Source organism: Myotis nattereri (assembly GCF_964212035.1).
Source record: "Myotis nattereri genome assembly, chromosome: 7".
In the NCBI taxonomy this organism is placed as follows: Eukaryota; Metazoa; Chordata; class Mammalia; order Chiroptera; family Vespertilionidae; genus Myotis; species Myotis nattereri.
Window position 1 is genome coordinate 69,541,935 of NC_138082.1, and position 25,812 is coordinate 69,567,746.

The 25,812-nt window shown below is 36.5% G+C and overlaps 1 protein-coding gene across 1 annotated transcript in view; it reads right to left on the reverse strand.

The window, feature by feature from the left end:
* Positions 1 to 3,851: 3,851 nt before the first annotated feature.
* The window catches only part of KYNU (kynureninase), a 96,008-nt gene continuing 74,047 nt past the window's right edge, over positions 3,852 to 25,812 (reverse strand). Inside the window, exons 10-13 of the mRNA XM_081095301.1 lie at positions 16,767 to 16,819; positions 14,898 to 14,983; positions 7,496 to 7,726; positions 3,852 to 5,208 (exon numbers count right to left, since the gene is read on the reverse strand). Coding sequence (XP_080951427.1) covers positions 5,074 to 5,208; positions 7,496 to 7,726; positions 14,898 to 14,983; positions 16,767 to 16,819 — 505 coding nt within the window. The 3' untranslated portion in view covers positions 3,852 to 5,073. The remainder of the gene's footprint in view (positions 5,209 to 7,495; positions 7,727 to 14,897; positions 14,984 to 16,766; positions 16,820 to 25,812) is intronic.

Here is a 25,812-nt window from a genome sequence, read left to right on the forward strand (position 1 = left end):
CAAAATGTTCTTTTACATTTTTTTCAGTACTAGATCAAAACTACAATTAGAGCTGAAGTATAAGTTTTGAAAAACAGCATATGTGATTTTTTCTAAGAGTTTTAAAAAAATGTATCTTTATTGTTGAAAGTATTACAGATGTCCCTCTTTTCCCCCCATTGACTTCCTCCACCAGCACTACCCTCTAGGCCAGCGGTTCTCAACCTGTGGGTCACAACTCCTTTGGCAGTGGAACGACCCTTTCACAGGGGTCGCTTAAGACCATCCTGCATATCAGATATTTACATTACAATTCATAACAGTAGCAACATTATAGTTATGAAGTAGCAACGAAAATAATTTTATGTTTGGGTCACAACATGAGGAACTGTATTTAAAGGGCCAGAAGGTTGAGAACCACTGCTCTAGGCCTTCACCACACTACTGTCTGTGTCCATGGGCAATGCACATATGCATGTCAATTATTTAGTTAATCACTTCCTGTTGCCCCCCTTCCCTCTGAGATTCATCAGTCTGTTCCTTGCTTCTATATCTTTGGATCTACTTTCTTCATCATTTTATTTTGTTCATTAGATTCCACATATTGATATGTATGGGCTGAAAGGATTGTTTCCATCATAAGAATGTGTGGTGGGTGGGATTGCAAACATGATCTTATTAAAATCATGAATTTTGAGGCAAGTGTCCTGGATGGAGTCTCATTTCAGTCATAACCATGTATTGTTTTTTGTTCTTAATTGTCAAATATTAACAAAAGTAGAGAGAATCCCAACTATTATTATTTAGATTTGAATTGTCAATTTTTCCCTTCTTCTTTCCTTCCTTTCTACCCTCCTTCCTTCCATAAGAAAAATAATAACTTCCAAAGAGGTCCTTGTCTTAATCTCCTGAACATGTGAATATGTTGCATTATGTAATAGAGGGAAATTATCATTGCAAATGGAATTAAGATCAATAATCTATGTCCGGCAAGTGTGGCTTAGTGGTTGAGTGTCAACCTATGAACCAGGAGGTCACGGTTCAATTCCTGGTCAGGGTACATGCCCAGGTTGCAGGCATGATCCCTGGTAGGGGATGTGCAGGAGCCAGCTGATTAATAATTCTCTCTTATCATTGATGTTTCTATCTCTCTCTCCCTCTTCCTTCCTCTCTCTGAAATCAATAAAAATATGGTTTAAAAAACAATGAGAATATTGTATGTGAAAACCAACATAAGTAGAACTGTAAATTCATCATATATTAGATATAGAATAGAAAGTAGTTATGATTAAGACTCCATAAATAAAATGCTGTCTTACATTAGATTCCTTAGAAAGTAGAGCTTGAGATGCAGATTTAGATAACTGTATTTTTTTTGTTTTGTTTTTTTAAAGATTTTATTGATTTCAGAGAAGGAAAGGGAGAGGGAGAGAAAGAAACATTAATGATGAGAATCATCAATCAGTTGCCTCCTGCCTGCACCCTATTGGGGATTGAGCTTGCAATCCGGGCATGTGCCTGGACAGATGGAGAATCAAACTGCAGCATCCTAGTTAAGTATATTTTATTGAAGGAAGAGTACTATAAAGGAGAGAATTAATGAGAATATGGAAGGGGAAGGAGCTGAGCAAGTATAAAATCCAGGTGAAATTCCAGTTTTGGCTTAATCCACAGATTAAGGATAGTTTCTGAAGCGTTAAATTGCAGTGTGTGTGTGTGTGTGTGTGTGTGTGCGCGCGCGCACGTGCATGTACGTGCATGTGGGCCTATGTATGTGTGTGTGTCTCCTCTTTCTCTTTTTCCCTTCTAGTTGTATGGAAGTTATAAATTTATCTCTATCATTTTAATAATCACCCTGGTTATTTTAACATGCTTACATGGCACAATCAACAACTACTATTGGCAACAGTCAGGAGCAAGGAATGCTCATTTCTACTGTTTGGAGTGAAACTGCTGCACACATTTTGGAAACAGTGTAATAGCACATACTAAAGTCGAGCACATGTGTGCCCTATGTCCCAGCATTTTCACAGTTATATAGGGTGTCCCAAAATTCATGCAAGATTTGAATTTTGCGTGAGCATTAACAACAACAACAAAAAATAAAAGCCTAATTTTACTTGGTTTATTGAATCAGATTCTAATATCTGTTGCCCTTTGATTTCAATCCCTTCAATTTGATAAGCATTACCAAGTACCAATTATGGCCCAGGAGCAGGGAGAATGAAGACCAATGAAGAACACAGCTTTGGGTATGTGCCAGCAAAGCTGTGGAGGCCATTTACCCGATGTTCTATTCCATATATAACCCTATACTCTATACTTTATGAATCAATAAAAAACGTACAATTTTTAATTGTAAACCCGTGTTTTCTATCAAAATTACTTCTTGCGTTAATTTTGGGACACTCTATATGACCTGGACGTTTAAACGTTAGAATGTGTGTACTAAGAATGTTCATAGGCGCATTGTTGCAATATTAAAAAAATCTGGAACAACACAAACATTCATTAGTTGTTGTAGAATGAAGTAATAATTCCAATTATAGAAGAGAATACCGAGCAACAATGAAAATGGATGAAAACAGAATATACAACAAATAAGTATAAAAAAATGTCAAGCAAAAAAAGCAGAAAAATATACATTACCTTTATGCAAAGCCCACACACAAGCAAAATTAGCTAATATATTTTTATGAGTACATATATAGGTGTAAAACTTTAAAGTAAATAAGGAAATGATTAATACAAATTATAATTCAATAATTATCTCTGCCCTAGCCTGTATGGCTCAGGGGTTGAACATTGACCTTTGAACCAGGAGTTCACAGTTTGATTACTGGGCTGTGGGCTCGATCCCCAGTGTAGGGCAATCAAGAGGCAACCGATCAATGATTCTCTTTCATTGATGTTTCTATCTGTCCCTTCTTTTCTGAAATCAATAAAGATATGTTTAAAAATGATAATTACTATTATTTCTGGATTAGGGAAGGGGGCGAATGCAAGCTGGGAGAAAGGGAATTTCTAATGCTCTGTTTCTTAATAAGGACATAGTGCTGATCATGCTTTACATGATTTGTATATATAATTTGATGTAGTTTTAACATTATTAGCATGAAATATTTTAGAGCTTAAGCTTATAAGTATTTTCATACACCTTCCTTTATGCAACTGCCTAATTAATACCCATGAGATTTTTCTTGCTTAGTGTCATCCGTTTGTCTTTTATAGAGGTCACAGTTTGTAATGATCTATTTACCTAGGTGTTTCTGATTATTGTCTGTTTCTCCCACTAAGCTGAAACGTGTTCCCTGACAGCTGAAACCATGTCTGCTTTGTTTACCGCAGCGAGGTTGAAAGATTGTTTCTTCCACATGAGGTTGTATATGGTTGAGGTTTAAGGTTTTGAGAACTTTCCCATCTGTGAAGATAAATTTTTCCAAAAGCTGGAGTGGGAATCTTTACTAAAGCAATTATACAGCCACTCAACTAAGATAACATAAAGAGAGCAGCACAATACATAGTACATTCTTGATAGACATCACTACTTGCTGGTATTGTTAGAATTCTGCATCTTTTTATTTAACTCTAACATCCAAGTGGTTATCCAAGTTAATTTCATTAATTTCATTCAAATTTGTTTCAATATGGAAATAATTATGTCATAGTCACTCTTTCTTGCTGTGAATATATACAAATGTAGAAGTTTGTCAACCCGTGAATAGTGATTATGGTATCCACAGCTAAAAACAAAGGACATCCAACAGGGCAGAGTACAACTCTAGCTTTAATAGAGGATAAGATTTGGAATAGAGGTTAAGAGATGAGGCACTCATTTCTTTTTTTTTTTAAATATATTTTATTGATTTTTTACAGAGAGGAAGAGATAGAGACAGAGAGTCAGAAACATCGATGAGAGAGAAACATCGGTCAACCGCCTCCTGCACATCTCCTACTGGGGATGTGCCCGCAACCAAGGTACATGCCCTTGATCGGAATCGAACCTGGGACCCTTCAGTCCGCAGGCCCATGCTCTATCCACTGAGCCAAACCGGTTTCGGCAACTCATTTCTTAATTCTAACCCTCAACTGCCAGCATCATGGAGTGATTTCTTTCACTATTTTAGCGGTAGAGTAACATCCAATGTCTTTCATCCAGGGAAGTTGCCATTAAAAAAAGGAGAAATTATGATAACATTATATAAAGGGATATCCTTGAAAAGTGATTTAGGGCCCAAGAGTGGGTGGAGAAATCAATTTAACAAGTTTCAACCAATATTTGTTGTAATAAGATAAAACAGAATAATAAATATCAGAGTACAGGTAAATAATTCATGAACCTTTGGTTTTTGCTATATATACCACTTTTAATTCAACCTAAGGTGCTTCCTATTCATTGTGAGAAGCATGCTAATGTCAGGAATGGTAATGAAAAAGAATGACCAATGGCAATTGTAAGAAGCAGTTGATTGAAATTTGATAGACTTTTCTTTCACAGATGTTAAAATATTGTTACAAATTGTGTGTCAAAATAAGGCCTATCCACACATAAATGTAGGTCTCTGTTTTTAGATATATTTCTTAATATGGATTGTGGCCAAAAATATTTGAAAGCCACTGCTCTAGAAATTTGTTTTTCTGTTCCTTAGATTAGAGCTGGATAGAATATCCCAAAATCATACATATATCAGATGGTTCAACTATAGTGCGTATAAGAAAGTCTTTGGGTAATTTAAGCTAAAGTGATATTTAGAAAATTGACACAAAAATTTCACATATATTATGAAATTGTCAGTCAATGAGAAATTAAACCAGTAACAATATTTCACTGGCCATGAACTGTAACAGCTAACCAAGACCCTGTACATAATACTTAGACCAATGAAAACCTTGATTCACAAAACACCAAGAAATTGGATAGACATTTAGATTCCTCAGGAACATTGACTTCTAAAAGAATTATCTCAGATTTTTTTGTAAAGTATGCAATTCATTGCCAGTTAGGTATAATTAGTTTTTTAACATTTCTAATGATTAAAACTTGAATAAAAATCATAAAATAATCACAGCAGCTTTCAGTTTGCTTAATTTGTTCTAAACACTGTTATGTTTTCTTTCTGAAGCCTCAAGTGCAGAATTGAGCAGACTGATAAATTTATAAACATCGTGGAAAGAATTGTAGAGAGGAACCGGAGCCACTCGGATGCCATTGGGTTCCCGCTTGTCACACTGTGGGAGGAAAATAAGGCCACAATAGTGTCAGCATTATTCTCATAATGAAAATCTGCGTTCGAGATGAACTTACATGAAATAGTCATACTGATTTCCCTAAAACTTACTATATAAGCAATTTTTCATTTTAATTAAAATATAAAGTTTCTATGCTATGTGAAACTCTCTTCTTAATTATAAGTAAACCATTAATGAGCTGTTACATGAATATCCAAAAGCACTTTTCTGAAGTCCATTTAGGTCATTTTCTTTAAGCATTTAATAGAGCATATGTATGATTCGTCTGTGGGAGACACTGGAGAGTCGGGAATTTTGGACACATTTACATGAATGAGAACCTCACACTGCCCTGGCAAATTCCAGTCAATTATCCTTACATTTAATTCTCTAAGCCCTAATCTCGCAGGTAAGGAGTTGGCTATATTCCTGATGTGCACCTCAAGAAGAAAGATTCATTTGATGTGAACCCAGAGAAAGAATTTATCTTCCCCATGGTCAACCAAGGGCCCAAATATTGTGAATTACAGTCTAGTGTCATTAACTGACAGGGGCTCCTCACATACTCTGTACACGGAGAAAAACCTCAAATTGAACTTTTGGCTTCCCGCAGTTTGTTTATACCATCCGAGTCAACAACTGTGGGGAAACCATGGTTTCATCTTTCTACCAACAGACTGAGACCTGCCCCATCCAATCAGAATGGCTCAATTTGTATCTTTATTTTAACTATACTGAGCAATCACAACTGCACAATTGGATACCTCATTTACATAAAATGGACATAATTGGAAACCTGGGTGAGAACTTTCACTATAAAAGGTGGCTTCCCCTTTGTCCAGGGTTGTTGAATACAATTTAGGTTGCTATCTAAACCTGTGTTCTCAGGCTGTATCTCCTTTTGCTCAAATAAGTCGTTTTGTTATTTATTACAGCCTAAAATTAGTTTGGGTTTACACTGGGAATGCTGAAATGCTATGAAATGGGCCCAGACAAATTTGACCTCGCCTGAAGTTCACTAGAACTATATTAAGAAACTAGAGGCTCAGTGCACAAAATTTATGCACTCAAAGGGCAGGGAGACCCTCAGCCAGGCCTGCGCCCTCTCGCAGTCCAGGACCCCTCGGGGGATGTCTGACCAATGGCTTAGGCCTGCTCAGCCATCAGTGGGACATCCTTAGCACTGCTGCAGAGGCGGGAGAGGCTCCTGCCACCACCGCTGCCCTTGCCAGCCGAACCTGGGTTCTGGCTGAGTGGTGCTCCCCCTTTGGGAGTGCACTGACCACCAGGAGACAGCTCCTACATTGAGCATCTGCCCCCTGGTGGTCAGTGCACGTCATAGTGATCAATCGTTCTGCCGCTTGGTCAATTTGCTGCTTAGTCAATTTGCATATTAGCCTTTTATTATATAGGATACCCACTACAGGCTAGACAGCATAGTAAATGGTTCATGTGTGTTGGTCCATTTCATTCCCATACCACCTTTTTAAAGTAAGTATACATTCGCACCCCAAAACAGATGTGAATCTCGGGCTGATACATGTTAACTTTCCCAAGAACACATGTCTTGGTCATATTGATTTGCAGGGGTGATATTCTGATTGGTGCCTCCAGAGTCTGCAGTGGTGACCTCTTCTAAAGGTCTGGAGGGCCACGCGAGGGGAGGAGTCCCTAGATTGCATTATCACCACTTTCCTGTGAAATTATTCTCTTAACACCTATGAGTTCCTTTCAAGACACTAAGAAGGCCACTTTGGCCCAATGGTTAAAAAAATTATTTCATACCATGTTGACACTCCTCAGATGTGCCTATATATCTTTTATAACTTAAGTGACAAGCTTGAAAATAACTTAGTTTAATCAAACAACAAAATAAGATTGACTTATTTTTCTCTCCTCCATTATAGTAGTATGTTCTTTAATTCTATGTATTCCATAAATATGTATTATGGCATTTACTTGTAAAAACTAGTGAGAATGTGTCCTAATTATGATGAAACAATATTTGTTGCTCAAACTGTAATAAAAGTGAATAAATTACATAAAACTGTACTTTGTATCCAAAATTTGTGGTTTCTTCTTTTTTATCAGAAATCACAGATCTCTGTGCCCTTTAATTAGCAAGTCCCGAAAACTGACTTAGTTGGCACTTAATTTATCCCCAGTAACTCGCTGATTGATGTGAAATTACATGCACCAGTGAAAGAATAAACTAAAGAATCCAAATTTTCCCCCTAACATGCAACCCCTAGAGAAAACCGGGTAGCAAAGCAAGAGATATACTTACAACCACTCCTCTTTTTTCTAGTTCTTGATATATAGATTTTATTGGAACGGAAAATGTTAATGTTAGCTGGCAGCCGCGTTCCTCTATGGGGGATGGAGTGATTACGTTCACCACTGGTGTCTTGGTTTCTGCTTTCTCTTTGCCATAGTAGTGCTTGATCAGGTATTCCAGGTAACCCGTGAGCAAAACAGACTTTCTTCTCAGTGCTTTCATGGTTGCTTTCTTAAAGATCTGTAGAATGAGAAACAGTCAGATTACAACATTTTGTTGATTTACAAAGAAGCAAAAATAAATTGCAAATCGTGCATAAAGAAGGAAGTCACCACTTTTAACCTCTCCAAAAACCATCCCATTTTAAATAATCGTTTTGTGAAAATAGGTCCTCTTTTAAATCCTTTGCCATCAAGAACTAAATGCAAAGTTTCTATATCAGACAAACTGCAAAAGTGCCATTTTAAACAATACTTGCAAAAGAAAAAAAAGGTGATGTAATGTTCCTTCAGAATTATTTAAATTAGCTTAGAATAATTACTATAAGTGTCCCTTAATAAAGGAATTAAAATATCACATAACTTGAACACTTTCTCCAAAACCGTCATAATCAAGAAGATGTTTTCTTTTCTGATATGAAGTTTGTTTGGTCCACAAAACAATACTGTAAGAGCTAAATGTGCATGCCTATGTGGAAGGTGATGTTGAAAATATTATTTACAGATGTTAGACCACGTCCTGAATCTCCTCCAGTTTAGCAGTAAGAAAACAGCAAGTTTTATCAGACAGAGAAGCAAAAAATGTTATTCAATACATTTGTTAGTACTAAAGACTTGGCCTTTTTTCCCCCTTTCTCCTCCCTCACCGCCCGCCCCCTTCCCCACCTTTTTTTCTTTTTTCATCACTTTTTTCCCTGTTACACTCTAGTATGGTCTGAAAACACTGCAATTTCCTGCCTGAGGTGTCTTATATTAAGATGAGTGACAACGGCACACAGTAACTGGTGTTGGAACATTAGAGGTCAGAACAGACATGCTTTTCTAGCTTATCTCTTCAGGTCAAGTAGAGTTTAAAAATATATCCTCCCTATAAGAGCGGAATGAACCTCAAACAGAGTGTGATGCACTGGCCTGCCACTTTCTGTCCCTTTACTGTATCATGTTATGCCACAGAGCACAGACAGGGTCATTCAATGCTGTGTAGACTTCATAAAGTCTATGAAAGCATTTATATCTGTATATACGTGTGGGCCCGCATTCTAACAGGAGTAAACACTTTAGGCATACATGTTCGTCCCCTTCATTGCATGGAGGGTATAAATTTGGCTGAAGAAGAGGAAGGAAGTTTATATTACAGACAATGATTTAAAAAAAACCCACAAGTCATACCAATCTGGACTTAATGTACCAAGCTCTCTCATCCAGAGCCACGTATCTGACTGTTACTCGACATTCTAATTGGATACATGTATAACAGGCATTTCTATCTAAACATATTCAACATTGGGATCCCCAATATTCCTCCCAAAGTCACCTTCTCCTCAGGTGTAGCCTTCACCACCTCAGTTTTTGGCAATTCCCTTCCCACCAGTTTTTCAGGTCACTTTGGGATCATCCTTGACTCCTTTATTTTCCAAACAACTCCCACAAATCCATCTGCAAAAGCTGGCAGCTCTATCTTTAAACTATATCTAGAGTAAGACCACTTCTAACTACCCGCTTTACCATGTTTCCAGCCTGCACCCCTCATCTCTCAGGCAGCATAGAGTGGTATCTTGCCACCCAGACCTCACAGACTATGCCTGCAGCTGGGAGGAGACCAGCTGCAAGGGGAAGCTGACGCCTTTGTTTCAGGAGGCATTTGTGGTCCCAGTGCAAAGAAGAGTCATCCTCTCTTATTCGTGGCTTTGCTTCCCGCAGTTTCAGTTGCCCATGGTTTCAGTTGCCCTCCCTCAACCGAAGTCCAAAAATTAAATTAAAAGTTCTAGAAATAAACGATTCATAAGTTTTAAATTGTGCACCATTCTGAGTAGCCTGATGAAAATCTGTTGCACTTCTGCTCCACGTCGCCCAGGCTGTGAATGTCCCTTTGTCCTAGTGTCTCCACGCTGTGTGCCCTCCCACTTAGTCGCCAGCATGGCTATCAGATCAGCTGGCACGGCATGGCAGTGCTTCTGCTCCAGCAAGCCTTACTTACTTCATAATGGCCCCAAAGTGCAAGCATAGTGAGGCTGGCAATTTGGACACGCCAAAGAGAAGCTGTAAAGTTTGTCCTTTAAGTGAAAAGGTGCAAGTTCTCTACTTAATGAAGCAAGAAAAAATCTTTGAGGAGCTTCCTAAGACCTATCGTAAGAATGAGTCTTCTATCTGTGAAATTATGAAAAAAGAAAAAATTATAAAGAAGGGTGAGTACAGTACAATGAAATATTTTGAGAGAGACCACATGTGCATAACTTTTATTACAGTGTACATTGTTATAATTATTCCATTTTATGATTAATTATTGCCATTAATCTCTCACTATGCCTAATTTATAAATTAAGCTTTATCATATATATATCATAGTATACATGGAACATGATATATACTATGTTCCATACTATCTGTGGTTTCAGGCCTCCACTGTGGGTCTTAAAATGTATCCCCTGTGGGTAAGGGATTATATTCTTTAGGACTCAGGTAACCCTGGTTACATGGAGTCCGGTAGGAGGCATTTCTGTGTAAAACAAAATGTAGCACGCCTGGCACGATAACTCCATGAGGGAACATCTCCAAGTTGTTGTGTGTTCTTAAATATATTTTTATTGATTTCAGAAAGAAGAAGGGAGAGAGAAACATCAATGATGAGAGAGAGAATCATAGACCAGCTGCCCCCACTTGGGGGTTGTGCCCGAAACCCTGGCATGTGCCCTGACCTGGAATTGAACCATGACCTTCGGGTTCATAGGTGGACACTCAACCACTGAGCAACACTGGCCAAGTTTTGGAACAAGTGAGCCCAGTTCAAGAAACAGCTTTCTCACAGAGGCAAGGCACAGCCCACTGTTTTGACTCTTGAGTTTGGAATATAAAAATATGAGAATAATCTTTCCAAGCTTCTCTTTGGATATTAATAATTATTTGAAGAAACTTTTATTAATAAAAAATTCTGGAAAATTTCCTGGTTCTGATATGTGCCACATAAGATACAGATGGGGGCAATGTGAGAAGTAGGACTTTTAATGATATTTCATTTGTATTCATAGGTTAGCAAGACTTTGGGGAATATTACTTAAGCTCATAATTTTTCATAGGAGGCTTTGCTCTTGCAAATTTTTCTTAATAACTAGAAACTATTTTTTTAAACAAATATCTCAGTGTTAACATGCTATTGCTCTTTGTTAACAATAAAATAACTTTGATCGAAAACTGTTTTCCACTTTACCACCGCAGGTGCATTCTGAGGCACTATAAAATTCTTTTCACGGAGTGTACTATAAATGTCTCTGCCGAACCCTCACATTGAAATATTAAGAGGGGCTAAAAGGAGAAGTTAACAGGGAAAGGGAATAAAATCTCCTCTTTCCTTCTTGGCTTCTGATCATTTCTGTGCTTGCAGTACAGAGGCAGAATATTTTTTAATAGAAAAAAAATGAAAAGTGTAATTTGAAAATATTCAGCTTATAACAGAATTCTTGGCAGTTTCATCTACTTGGGCTCCCCCCCCCCCCAGTAAAATAAATGCAAAGTTAGATAAGTTTAAATAGGAAAATAAGCATAAGCATGATGCTTTCAATTGCCATATTTTTCTCTTAAATTCTTAAAAATGGCTCTTTGATAATTTTCTGAGGAAATACAAAGTAAACCTCTTCTGACTTGCCATGTATTTTATTTGAGTACTCTAATTTTTATTTTGAAGCTATTTAATTCATTTTAAATTTGTGTACTAAAAGGGTCTAAAATTTGTTTATATATTGCTACATCCAAATATGACCTTTCAAATTACAATATGAATATTATTTCAGTTCAAGTTAGTAATTGAAAATTGAGGAGACCACAGAAGTACTCTGGTCAAAACATTTTCACTTAGAAGAGGTAAATCCATTAATGAGTAGTTGTCACTTGTGTAAGCCACACTTCGTGTCCCCACGAGGGGTGCAGTACTTGCCAACCGGTTCCTACTCTAGTGCTCTTTCCCTTGACCCACAATATTTTTAAAGTATTGTATAAATGATTAAGAAGCAACAATATAAAGAAAATGACACTTCAAAAGTGACTATAAGGTGCTATTTTAATAGTATCATTTAAATGTACATAATTGTAAACAGTCATTTAAAATCCTTTGCTTTAAATTCTTATTGTAACCCTGAGATCATGCTCATATGCACTGCTTCTTAAATATAGACTCTCTCCTGCAGTTGGCATTTGACTATGTGGAATATTTTTCGAAAGGGAAGTAGAGAAAACAAAGAAAGGTAGTCTGATTCAGGTATTTATTTCATTTGCTCAAACTTCAATTGCCTATCTTCCATATGCAGTAACTTCTAAACAAATAAGTTAAGTCCAGACATGGTTAACTTACTGGTGCTTACTCACATGGCAAACTCAGAATCATCTAGAAAAGGGAACATTAGGTAGAGAATAGGAAACAATGAACTGTATTAGTTTGTAATTTCAGAATTTTGCAATTTATAATGTGGAGAAAGAATGACAAAAGAATACTTTCATCAACCTAAGGTTTGATTACCTACATATAATTTCCTTTAGGTCATTGCCTCAGCAGTGAATGACTTCAGCAAGGTACTTCTAAGAGGCTCCTGAGAAGTACTCAGATGATAAGAAGCCCCCCCCCCCCTCCCCCCGAAAAGTGTATATCCCTCTTCTGCTGGCTCTTAAGGCCCTTTGCTGGCTTTAAACTTAGATATTAAAGGAAGAGATAAACCAGTCTTCCGATTCCAGCTGAAAATAGAAGCTTGTCTGGGGGACTATAATACACTATGGTAGGAAACTACTGGAGGGAAAGTTCAGAATCGGACTCTTGCCCTGGCAGAGGGGTGAATGCTGGAATAACCCACCCACCACAGAGAATATACCAGTGGAGAATCAAAAGAAAATTTCTAGATATGGCTGAGAAAGATAGGAAAAATAAGAGGAAATACCTTTAACTATAGTTTTTTCTAAGGTATGCCTTGGTGGCTTTTTTAAGTAGTGTAATTCATCTTCTCCCTGATATAAACTGGCAAGTAAGGTAAGCAAAACATTTTGTTTTGAAATGTTTAACAGACGCTTTTCTCTGAATGACTTTTATAAAAACAATTCAAATGTCATTATCTAATCTGCTAAGCCGATTCCCTCCAAAATTTATCACTAACAAAAATCTTGTTTACTGAGTTTATTTCAACCTAAAAAAAAAAAAAGCTAAAAAGTGAGAACAGCGCAAGTTCCATCTAGTGGTCAAACTGAGAACCTGCTCTTTAAATTAGGATGAAATGAAGCCAGCTTGATTATCAGGATTTAGTAGTGAAGTTGCATAAAAATACTGTAGAGCAGTGGTTCTCAACCTTCCTAATGCCGTGACCCTTCAATACAGTTCCTCATGTTGTGGTGACCCCCAAACATAAAATTATTTTCGTTGCTACTTCATAACTGTAATTTTGCTACTGTTATGAATCATAATGTAAATATCTGATATGCAGGATGTATTTTCAATGTTACAAATTGAACATAATTAAAGCATAGTGATTAATCACAAAAACAATATGTAATTATATATGTGTTTTCCGATGGTCTTAGGTGACCCCTGTGAAAGGGTCGTTCGACCCCCAAAGGGGTCGCGACCCACAGGTTGAGAGCCTCTGCTGTAGCGGAACTTGACACTGCTTCCCAGTGGCCAAAATGAGAAACTGCGAAAATTGTTCACAGATTCCTAGAATTTTAGGCTTAGAAGAGACTTTGGAAGTATTTCCAGTCACTCCACAACACGATTTCCTAAAATATCAAAAACTATTTTATCTTTGGATGATTTAAAATTTTTGAAAATAAAATTTTATTTGAATAGCTATTTGTTTAAAAATCTCTATTAAAAATGTATATGTCTACTTAAAATATATTTTACCTAAATGTGTGTATGAATATATTTTTACATAATATATCTATTTATACTGCTATTGTGCATGAAAGAGTTGTTAAAACTATATTTGAATAAGTTTAGTCTCACTCTGAAATTAATTAATATTCAAATAATTAGTTGGAATATACAGATAGGTAGAGATACATCAAATTATTTAGATATATTGAAGTAGAGAGATATGCAGATCTAGGAAAACAAACTGGTTCCTTGGATATTATTATTTAGGGTAAGACTAACTTTAAGTAAAAATATGAATGAATTTAAAGAAAAATATTTAGCCAGTAAGAGTAGAGATTATATACATGACTATAATGGCATAGATGCCCAGTTTTAACAAAATTTACCCTAACTCATGAAACAACCTTCCCCAATCTTTGTTTTACTCTGACTATTCCTATATATATATATATATATATATGTATATACTCCCTCCTTAGTCTTCCTAAAACTTTGTCAGTTCATTGTTTCACAGAACTAGAAAGACAGAGCCCCAGTAATCATAGCACTGTCTGGCACACGGCATTCTCTTAATAAATAAATGTTGAATGATTTAATTAATTGGGAGTTAAATATGGCATGTTTGTTTTAATATTGAGAAATCAATAGAAGATTAAGTAACTCACTCATGTTCACACAAATTGGAAGTGGAACTAAAAGTACGTCTCCCCAGGTGTGTTACAGGTAACATTTACAATGTGCCAATCATCCTGCTAGGGGCTGGAGACACATAAAAGGTGATAATTCACATAGGGACGCATCCTAAAGGTGAACACTACCCTTTGCACAATGTTTGTGCACAGTGCGATGTTAAGTCAGAGGGAGCCCAGGATCAGATGCATTGCAGAGGTGTGATGAGATAATGGATCCTCCCTGGAATTTCTAACAGGTCAGCCTGCCAGACAGATGGCCACACAGATATGGGCTCCTCCCTGGAATAAGGACCCCCCACACAGATACTGACTCCTTCCTGAATATCTTGCTGACCCCCATGGCGGGAACTTCCTCAGCTCATGCTCCTGCCCCTCACTAAACACCTGTATAAAAGAAGTGCCGCCCCGCCCTGTTGGCTCGAATTCACTGGCCCCACCTTTGAGCTGTTGGGTCTCACTTGAGAACGCAGCATTAAACTCCTCTCCTTCCCTCCTCTTTAACCATTTGATTCTCTTTGTTCTCTATGCTGCTTTCTGGGCCAACTCACATGCACATTATAATCTTGTTGCTTAGCAGAGAAAGTACTACAGCATGTCACAATCAGGTAAAGAAAAAGTAAAGATGTGGGAAGATTGGCACACAGATCACTTACCTCTAAACTAGCCTGCAAAGCACAGACCAACAATATGGGAGGATTTGAAATTCTAAATCCATTGGCTCCAGGGATTAACTGCAATTCTGAAAAATTCATATTATGTCATTTTAATAGAATATATCTTAAAAGTTATTCTTTATGGATTTTTTTTTCAATGACAGAGTAGCAGAGAGAAAAAGAATTAAACATTTATATCCCTAAGATTTCTGAGATAATTTAAGAGAAAATCTGTGGACCTAAAAAACTGGCACACATTTTCCCTTTACCTATTATGTCTGACTCTCCTGCCCCCACCTTTTAGGAAACTACCAAACACTAGAGCTCTTAGACATAAGATAAAAGTGGTCTCTTCTAAAAGCTTTTCTGGACCCTGTCCTCTGCCATTCCCAAGCCTGTATTCCTTGTTCTGCTTCATGCTATGTTCTTCCATTATGAAACCACATCAATGAGAGAAAAACATCAGGATTTAAATAACTTGTAATCATAATGCTGCCCAAAGCCAGACATATCAAATGAAATGACCTATGAAAGTCACTTTTAGCACTAGGCTTTTCTTAGGAAAAAAGAGGAAGTTAAAAAAAATAATCTGCCTAAGTATGATATGTTTAAAAGGTGAATTAATATAAGATATTATCATAATTAGAATTAATTAAATTGAAAGTTAAATCCAATAGAGTGAAAATTGCTAACTAGAGACCAAATTAAAACTAAGACTGACTAAATAAACTAGAATATTCTGGGTATTTCGAGATTCATCTAATCCAGGATTAGACAAGCTATGTCCGGTGGGCCAAATGTGGCCCACCACTTGTCTTTATAAATTAAGTTTTATTGGAACACAGCTGCATCATTCATTTATGTGTGTCTATGACTACTTTAGCATTACAATGGTAGAACTGAGTATTTGCCACAGTGACAGTACAAACCAAAAAGCTTAAAATAACTTCTGTTTTATCCTTCACAGAAAAACTCTCCTGCCTGATCTAATCCACCTCCCTCATTTACAGATAAGAAACCCAGCACAAAAAATTTAAGTAACTGGACTGATCTCATTATTTCAGCAGCCAAGATGAAATATGGTTTTCCTGATTTGACTGGAAGAGCCCATCTTGATCCTTTTTCGTCTTGGTTTTTGTAAATGTGAATTTGCTTAAAATCCTATCTCAGGGTTGGATGTCTTCCGAATGATCAAGTTTAAGTGGGATTCTCGCAACATTTGCAAAGCTTTCTGTGCTCCATGTGATTGCAGAACAGAGTCATTAAGGAAAAGAGCAGGTCAGTACACCCCCTTGCCTGGTGCACTTTCATGTCTACCTCCTGAGGTAGTGGCAAAACTAAAAAAGGAGGAAAAGTTGGAAGAAGAGGAGATAAAAATGAAATAACACTGCTGTTTGCTCTTTGGTTTAAATTTGTCTTTACCCACAAACCAAATCCTGAAATATATATTATTCACGTTAATTATGTTAGCAGAAAAATTCCAAGATGACATAGCTGGTGCAGCATCACAAAATTACTAAGCAGCAACATGGGATTGACACCCACGTCTCTCTGGGTCTGACTCCAAGGCAAAAATCCCTCTTGTCCTCACTGCCTGATGTTCGGGTACTCCATATTGATGCGGTCGGATCCTTTATGCTAGATTTCGCCTCCTCTTACCTCCCTACAAAGGGATAGACTTGACATCATGCTGAATTCTATAAACACTTAGTCTTACACTCTGGAAATGTCACTTCTTATTTTAAAAATTCTCAGTGGCATTTTCAAAATGCATTCTCCAGGAGGCATGTATATTACATATCATACAAAGACTGATGACAATTAAAGTTAAAATAAAATGACTTGTAAAGTAAAATGGAATACACTTACTGTTATCCATTTTAAATCTGGTGCTGAGTTCATGACCAAACCATCCCACTAACCTAAAATATAAATAACAACATTAGATACTTTGGTCTACAAAAATAATCACAATTAATATAGAAATCTAGGCCCTGCATATTGAAACTACATTTGATACAAGTTATCAAATACTTGAATATGTAAATTCCATATGATATCTTAAAACCATTCATATTTATAACCATATCAAGACTAAGGATTAAATCAATTTTTCATATCACCAGTTATATTGTTTTTATAAGAGCTATATTTAATTACCTTTCTCATATTTAAAATAAAATTAAATGAATAAAAATGTTTGGCTTTTAAAATTTTAAAACAAAGATAAAATCTCAAAAAAGAAAAGCATTAAAACAATATATTTTACAATAAAACCCCCAAAGAGAAATGGTATTAAAAAAACCTATATAATAGCCCTAACCGGTTTTACTCAGTGGATAGAGCATCGGCCTGCAGACTGAAGGGTCCCAGGTTCGATTCTGGTCAAGGGCATGTACTTTGGTTGCAGGCACATCCCCAGTAGTGGGTGTGCAGGAGGCAGATGATGGATGTTTCTCTCTCATCAATGTTTCTAACTCTCTATCCCTCTCCCATCCTCTCTGTAAAAACAAACAAACAAACAAACAAAAAAACTATATAATAGTTGAAAATTTTTGAATAATTTTCTAAAGAAATTGGTTACTTTCATATTTTAATTAAAATGTTAATTTTTGTTATAGGAAAATTATGTGAATGTGTAATAGATGGAAAAAATACAAAATAGTTTAAAGAAAAATATAAAATTTGAGGAAGAGTAATACAATATTCCTGGTAGTAAGTTGTCTCTAAATAAATTTTTAACTTTAAAAAGGCTATAAAATAGTGAATAAGTAAAACAATAGAAACTTAATAAAATAATTTTCCATAAATGGAAAATTGCCAAGTAGAAATGCAGGAATAGGACTGATTATAGTGTGACAATAGGAGAGTAAAAAATGAGCTTGCAGAAATCAGAAAATATTAGAAAAAAGAGAAGAATTTGGAAGGAATGCAAGGATGTCAGGAAACTACATCAAGGGGCAGAGGATAGCTGTGAGGAAAAAAAAGATTTAAAATAGTTTAGGGAGAAAATCCTATATAATAAAACCCTGATATGCAAATAGACCAAACTGTGATTTGCTGGCAGGTGGACATCCCTAAGCCGGCAGGCTGACATCCCCCAAGGAGTCCGGGGTTGCGAGAGGGCGCAAGCTGGGCTGAGGGACCCCACTCCTCCAGTGCACAAATGTCGTGCACTGGGCCTCTAGCAATAAATTAATAGGCAAAACAGTTCTATCACCACCAGAGTGAACTTCCAAAGAAGGAAAGCAAACAAACAGAAAAACTTTTTTAAATGGGGTAATTCTCCAGGCCAGGTGTGGCTCAGTGTTTGAGCTGCCAACCATGAACCAGGAGGTAGCAGTTTAGTCCCTGATGAGCAGGCTCGATCCCTAGTAGGGGGCGTGCAAGAGGCAGCCAATCAATGATTCTCTCTCATGATTGATGTTTCTATCCCTCTCTCCGTCTCCCTTCCTCTCTCTGAAATCAATAACATATTTAAAACATGAAATAAAACCTGAAGGCGTTTTAAAATAATCATCTTAAAAAAGTTATAATTCAAGACAATTTTGATGAAATCAAAACTGATTTAAATCTACATATTGAAATAAATACAAAATTATCTGAAAGGCTTGGGAGAATTAACCTAGAGTGGTTAATTTTATTCATACCTTATTAAAGTTGATGGATTTTGAAGATGAAAAAGCAAACAGAACTGTGTTTGTATACAAAAAGGGTGAATATAGAATAAAGGCAAAAATATCAGCGTGGCCTCAAATTTATCTAATGCAACCATTTATTGACAGAGAATAATGTAGAAATACCTGTATGATACTCAAAGAAAGAGAAAGAAAACATAACGTACAAATATTAGGTGTGGATAAGGCAAACTGTAAAGGTTATTGGTGTTGATCAAACAAGAGTTCAGCTAATATTTTTTTCCCATAAACTCTTCTTGAAAACCTGCCTAAGGGTGAACTTAAGTCAGCCAAGAGATGACTAGGGAAATTATGATGTTTGATGACTATTGAATGTATTTAATAATAGAACTAAGAATAAACAAATGTGGAGATAGAACATAAATAAAATGTTACATGATAATGTAAAAATAACTAACAAAGTAGGGGGAAGTAAAGTAATTTCACTGCATAATCATCTAAAATTTAAACTTGATAGATCAAGTAATAGAAGCACAATCAGATCTAAAAATACAAGTAAACACCAAGAAAGTAAAATTTGACTAAATCATGGGGTAATGAGAGAATAGGCAGAGGAAGATAAAACCTGCTAACTCTACTGTTGCTCATGAAAGGGAACTAATAGAAAAGGTAAAATTTTAAATTAAAATCTTGGCTATCAGAAAAGCTAATTAAAACTAATAAATAAGCCTTGGCCAGTGGTTCAGTGGTTAGAGCGTGGGCCTGAAGCATGGATGGGTTGAGGGTTTTATTCCCAGTCATGGGTGCGTACCTGGGTTTCAGATTCAACCCATGGCCTTGGATGGGTAGCATGCGGGAGGCAACCAATCTCTTTTTCTCTCTCTCTCCGTCTCTTTCTACTTCCTCCCTTTCTCTTCTCTCTCCCATGCTTCCACTCTCTCTGAAAATCAATGGAAAAATATCCTCGGGTGAAGATTAACAACAAAAAATAATGAACAAAAATAGCAAAACAAACCTTTACAAAGTTCTAGAAGCATAAAGTATGCCATTAAATTAAGACCAGACAGCTGTCACTGCAAATGCTAATGAGTTTAATTAATGTTTTAAAAAAACAATGCTATCATATTGTACCAGAAATCAGAGACTATTACAATAAGTGATTCAGAAAGAAAAATGATAAAAGTGGGTTGGGGTAGGGGGTGGAGGGTGGAGATGGAAGAGAGCATAGAGGGAATAAATGATGATGAAACATAAAGGAAATATTAAATTAAATTAAAAAAGAAATATAAAATAAAGAAATATAAAAACAAAACAAAAGGCTGAGCAAAAGTATAAATGGAAAATGCAAAAGCAAATCAAATGTGGATGCAAGTTTTATATCAGACAAGAAGGAATTCTGACCATAAAAGGAATGAAATGATTTAAATAAGGACATTTTGTAATGCTAATTAAACTAATTCAAAATAAAGATAAAACAGTTATGAATTTCTAGACATTACATAACAGGGAAGCAACATTCATAAATTAGACATTATAGAAGCTACAAGAGCTATAGAAATATTCTGTTAGAAGAACTTGATTAACCTGAGTTTATGAAAGATCAAGTTGACAAAAATATCAATTAAGAAGGTAAATCAAATTGACAAATGTTTAATGCTTTACTCTGAAGTAAAGATAGCTGTTTTAGAAGTGCTCATAAAATATTAACTAAAACTAAATACAAAACCTTAACATTTCCAAAGTGGATAAATTGTTGAATATATTTTTATTACAATGCAATAAAACTAGTAATTAATAACAAATTCAGACAACAAAAAGACTCAACTACCATTAAAATAAAATTTGTCTCAAAGTACTTTTAGGATCAAACTGAATTGGTAGAATTGTTTGAAAAGATAATACTGTGGAAAAATATATTTGGATATTACTTGAATAGGGCATAGAGAATAGTTAACTTCAGATTTCAGATCAAGAAATTTTAATTAAACTAATCAATAATAAGACTAAAGAAGTTATAAAGAACATTAAAATAAATTGAAATAAAACAGTAGTGTGCAATTAATAAAGGTAAAAGCTGGAATTAATTATCAGAAAACAAAATAATAGTTCCATTAATACATAAGTAAAAACTTCTGTGATGGGGAGGGATACCAATTGATTGAGAAAATACAAGGCAGTATATCTATAAAAATGAAATATTATGGGGAAAGATAATCACAATAAAGGGAAAAGTAAGGACATCACAAAAGCTAGATTGCTGTAATCAATTATAAAACCTAGATAAAACGGATGATATTCTAAGAGAATATTTATCCAAATTAATTCCAAAAGAGAAAGAAATTTAAACCAAGAGATTTTAATAGAAGAAATGAAGAATCAGCTGAAAAACCTAAAATTTATGAAAGAATAAGGACTGATAGGGAAAGTCTATCAACTCTTTTCAGTGTAGATACTTCCAATGCTATTTAAACTATTCCAAAGCATAAAAACAAACAAACAAACAAATAGAGGGGATATGGGAGGGAGATATTTCCATTATTTTCAAAAACAATATATTGGTGTTATACGAGGTTAGAATTGCACAGATAAACAACAAGCCAATATGACTTCAGCGATTCTAACAGCATATTAAACTATTAACGTGTTATGAAGAATATATTTCATTTAAAGAATACAAGAATGGGTCTATATTAGCAAATTTATTAATGTACAATTATAGTAATAAAGCTAAAAAGAAAATCATAGAATCATCTCTCTAGGATTACTTGCAAAAACATTTTCAACATTCTGCAACTATTCTGAATTAAAAGAAAATCTTAACAAAATAATAATAGACAAACACTTATTGAAATGAAATACCTATGTCCTAAAAACTTGGACTTAATGGAGAAACACCAAAGGTGGTTTCAATAATATTAGATTTTGCAGTTATAAAAATTGAAAAAGAGAAGTAAATTATTACTACTTTCACATTACATAATTTAATATCTGATATAAGCAAAAAAATTATTTAGTAGCTTGGTAGAAAATATTAGAAACAAACATCTGAAATTTAAAACTGCTCCAAATATATTACCAAGAAATGTTCCAGACCTACATAAAAAAACATTTTAAACACTCCTGAATCTGAATAACAAAAATACTTGAATAACATTGAAAATCAAGAAAAATGCCAATTCTCCTCAAATTGATGTATAAATTTAATATGATTCCTCCAAAAAAGTACATTTTTTAATTTGGTGCTAGCCAAGATGATTCTAACATCATATGGAAATATATATCACTGATGGGCTCTTTGAAATAAACTCAGGGGCCTGAGTGGAATTTAGAGTAGTGCCAAATAAATGTTTTTGCCGGAACTGAGGAATTGCCTTTTGTATTTTCTCCACTTTTAGATATATCCTATTTCCTATGCTTTTATCCCACAGACTATTCAAAATCCATCATATAGCCATCAATCTAAACATCAAACAATTCTAAAAATACTTTGCACGCAAAGTTAACTCTGTTGAAATATTTGACAAGTTAACTTTTAAAATAAAGCTTACCCTGAATCTTTTAAAAGTGAAAGTGGACATCTATATACATAAAGTATTGTCCTTTATAATTAAAAGGGTAATATGAAAATTGACCCTAATGGCGGATCGACCAGAAAATGACTGGTTGCTATGACACACACAGATCACCATGGGGCAGACACTCAACACAGGAGCTGCCCCCTGATGGTCAGTGTGCTCCCACAGCGGGAGCGTCACTCAGCCACAAGCTAGGCTGACGGCTGCAAGCACAACAGCAGTGGCGGGAAAGGCTCTGCAGTGCTAAGAATGTCCGACTGTGGTTTAGGCCCGCTCCCTCCATAGTCAGACATCCCCTGGGGGATCTTGGACTGCGAGAGGATGCAGACTGGGCTGAGGGGACCCCCCCCCACCCCCGTGCACTGGGCCTCTAGTGTTAATTATAATTATGCAAAACTTCATGAAGTTAATTTTTGTGTATTCACTAAAGCACTAGGTATTTTTTAAAAAAATATGTATTTTTTTTATTGATTTCAGAGAGGAAGGGAGAGGGAAAGAGAGATGGAAACATCAAGGATGAGAGAATCATTGGTCGGCTGCCTCCTGCACACACCACACTGGGGATGAAGCCTGTAACTTGGGCATATGCACTGACCGGGAATCGAACCGTGATCTGGTTCATAGGTTGATGCTCAACCACTGAGCCACGCCAGCCAGGCAGCACTAGGTATTTGTCATTTCTGTTTGTGGTATTAAAAATTCAAGAGTATGAGTTATGATGAGTCCTGGGTATAGTTGGCAGAAACATCAAAGACCTAGGGTGCAAATATGGTATCATAAGAGGAAATCATAGCTTATAATTGAATGTACTGATGACATGTTCCTAACTCAAATATGAAAGAAACAACTCCATGAAGAAAAAAATGTGTTAATCATAGGGGCGGGGGAAGAAAACAACAAAACTAGAAACCAATTATATAACAGAAGTCAAGGCATCTTTTTCTTATGCTTTATTTACTGAATCTATAAAAATACTTTAACTTTATATCTGAAAAAGTACAAACATAATATAATGATTGCTTTAAACTTGTCTACCTCAATAGTTGATGATGATATACCTCAATTGCATTTACTCACTAAAGAAATTATATTTTGCTATCCAACCGTTTAACACCAAGGACCCTAGAAGTACAGCCCTTGGACTAGCTCCGTTGGAGATTCTAATTGTCTACCATCCAGCATCACATCCATATGACCTGGATGGAAATTACATAATTCCATAGAACATTTAAGAGCGGTCTGGCTCATTAAATTTTTTATTCTCATGCCATCAGGGAATACAACTGAAAAGACATGGTGAGCAAAGCTTTTGCACAGTGAACTGCCAAGGGAAAAAGGATGGAAACTAAGATGTGTTTCCTGGGAAATGTTAGGAAACACATGACAGGATAGTTTCATGTCATCTCACTTAATCTTTGCGACAACACTCTGAGGTAGGCATTATTTCCATCATTTTAGATTTGAGAAAAGTAAGGCTTATAGAAGTTGAGTGATTATCCAAAGAAATGCAAGTAATTAAGCCCATATCCTGCTCAGTAAGTAAGCAGGAATACTGACCCAAACAGGAAGCTATGTTTGAGATAGCATCATCACAAGGAAACTGAAGGATGTGTTCAAAGAGAGTTTTTCTACAAGCCAATAAGTGAGTAGAATCTGAGATGCTCAGTCCCTGGAAGTGGTGTGGAAGAGCAGAAATTAAAAGTAAACCTGGGGGAAGTGGGGGGAAAGATAAACCAAAGAACTTATATGCATACTAGAGGCTCAGTGCATGAAATTTGTGCATGGCAGGGAGGTTGTCCCTCAGCCCAGCCTGCACCCTCTCCAATCTGGGACCCCTCAGATTGCAGGGGCAGCCTGGGTGAGGGGCTGGGGCATTTTGCAGGCCAGCCACACCCCCATGGGATGAAGGTCAACCTCTTGGGGGGATGTGGCCAGCCTGGGTGAGGGGCTGAGGGCTGTTTTTAGGCTGGCCACGTCCCCCAGTGGGGGACCCACGGCCCCCAGTGGGGACCCCCCGATGGTGGCATGATCAGGCTGGATGAGGGGCTGAGGGTTATTTTCAGGCCCCTTCTTCAGCAGCTGGCCAGGGCAGGTGGGAAGCTTGGGTCGCCTTGGCGACCCAAGCCTCCCCTGTGCTGGGCTGGCTCTGTGGCTGCCGCCCACAGGCCCATCCTTCAGAGGCCAGCCAGGATGGGCGGGAAGCTTGGCTTCCTTCATCACCAGTGGCAACCCAAGCCCCCTACCCGCTCCAGCTGGCTCTGTGGCTGCCATCTTTGTCCCACTAATTTGCATACTTATTTCTGATTGGCTGGTGGGTGTCACAAAGTGATGGTTAATTTACATATTTCTCTTTTATTCGTGTAGATATGCATAGCCCATGGACACAGACAATAGTGTGGTGAAAGCCTAGGGTGGGGGGATGGGGTTGTGAGCAGGTACCAGGTGGAGGGGGGTCAATGGGGGAGAGGAAAGGGGGACATCTGTAATACTTTACACAACAAAGATTAATTTTTTAAAAAAGTAAACCTGCATAAATTAAGATAGTTTAATGGAAGTCAGAGGTAAGTTAGAGTAAACTTGATGCCTGTTGTTAGTGACTCTACTTCTATTGTTTATGTTCCTAATTAAATTGCCTTCCTTTTGAGGCTTATTAGAGTTTTTCTCTATTTATTTCATCAATTCTTTAAAAACCGTACTTTACTGGAAGCTGAAAGACAGAGACAGAACAGTGAGCTAAAAACGAAATGGTCCCTGCCCACAAGATGTGGCTGGGGATACAAATTAATTAAACAAATATGAATCCAACAAAAGGGTGGGCGACTACCCAATCCCTGCCGCCTGGTGTTCATACCTTTGAGTGACTCTCTTATCTATAGGTGGGACCTGTGACTCTTCATCAAGAAGCAGCAATTCAGGGGACATAGTGAGGTAGAAAAATTGAGAAAAGGAAAATGAACTCAAACCTAGATGTTTGATATTAAGCAATAGCCAAGGAAGACAGAGTTGCTGACATATTCCGTTAGGAGTGAGGCATTGAACGGATTTAAACCCTGACAGAAATGAACGCAGAGACTGGGAAAGATGAGAAACTTGGGTTTCATCAACATGAACATTGAATTTATTCAAAGGAAATGAAAAGAAGAGAAACAGAAGAAAACAACAGTTCTTTATAGATACTATTTATACCATATTTCCCTACCAACTCAGATTACTCCAGAGCAGGACAATAACATAATTTTCTATTGCACATTCCACTGAAGTCTAATATCTAGATGCGACAGTGATATCATTGAATTCAGTGATCAAAGTAATTACTTGAAGGAAATATTCATCAAAAAAACTAAACAAATTACAAATACAACTTTCTTACAGTTTTCTGCCATGTTGCCATTTTAAAAAGGGGAAAAGATAGTCTGTGTTGTATGTGCTTCAAAGCCCTGGGGTCAGTTTTGGTTAATTGTTTCAGCCTGCCGCTGATTTTTCACATGGTGTTCTTCTTCCTTTGCATCTGTATTCTAACATAAAGTGTGAATAATTACCATGTTCCTTTAATCACCAGTACTATCTGTCTTCGATCTAAATGAAATTCTAAATGTCATTTCTTCTGGAAATAATTGCAACTTTTAAAAAAATTAATTGCTCGACACTTTGACTAGATAAAAAGAAATCGAATCATTTAATGGGGCATTATGACAAATGAAT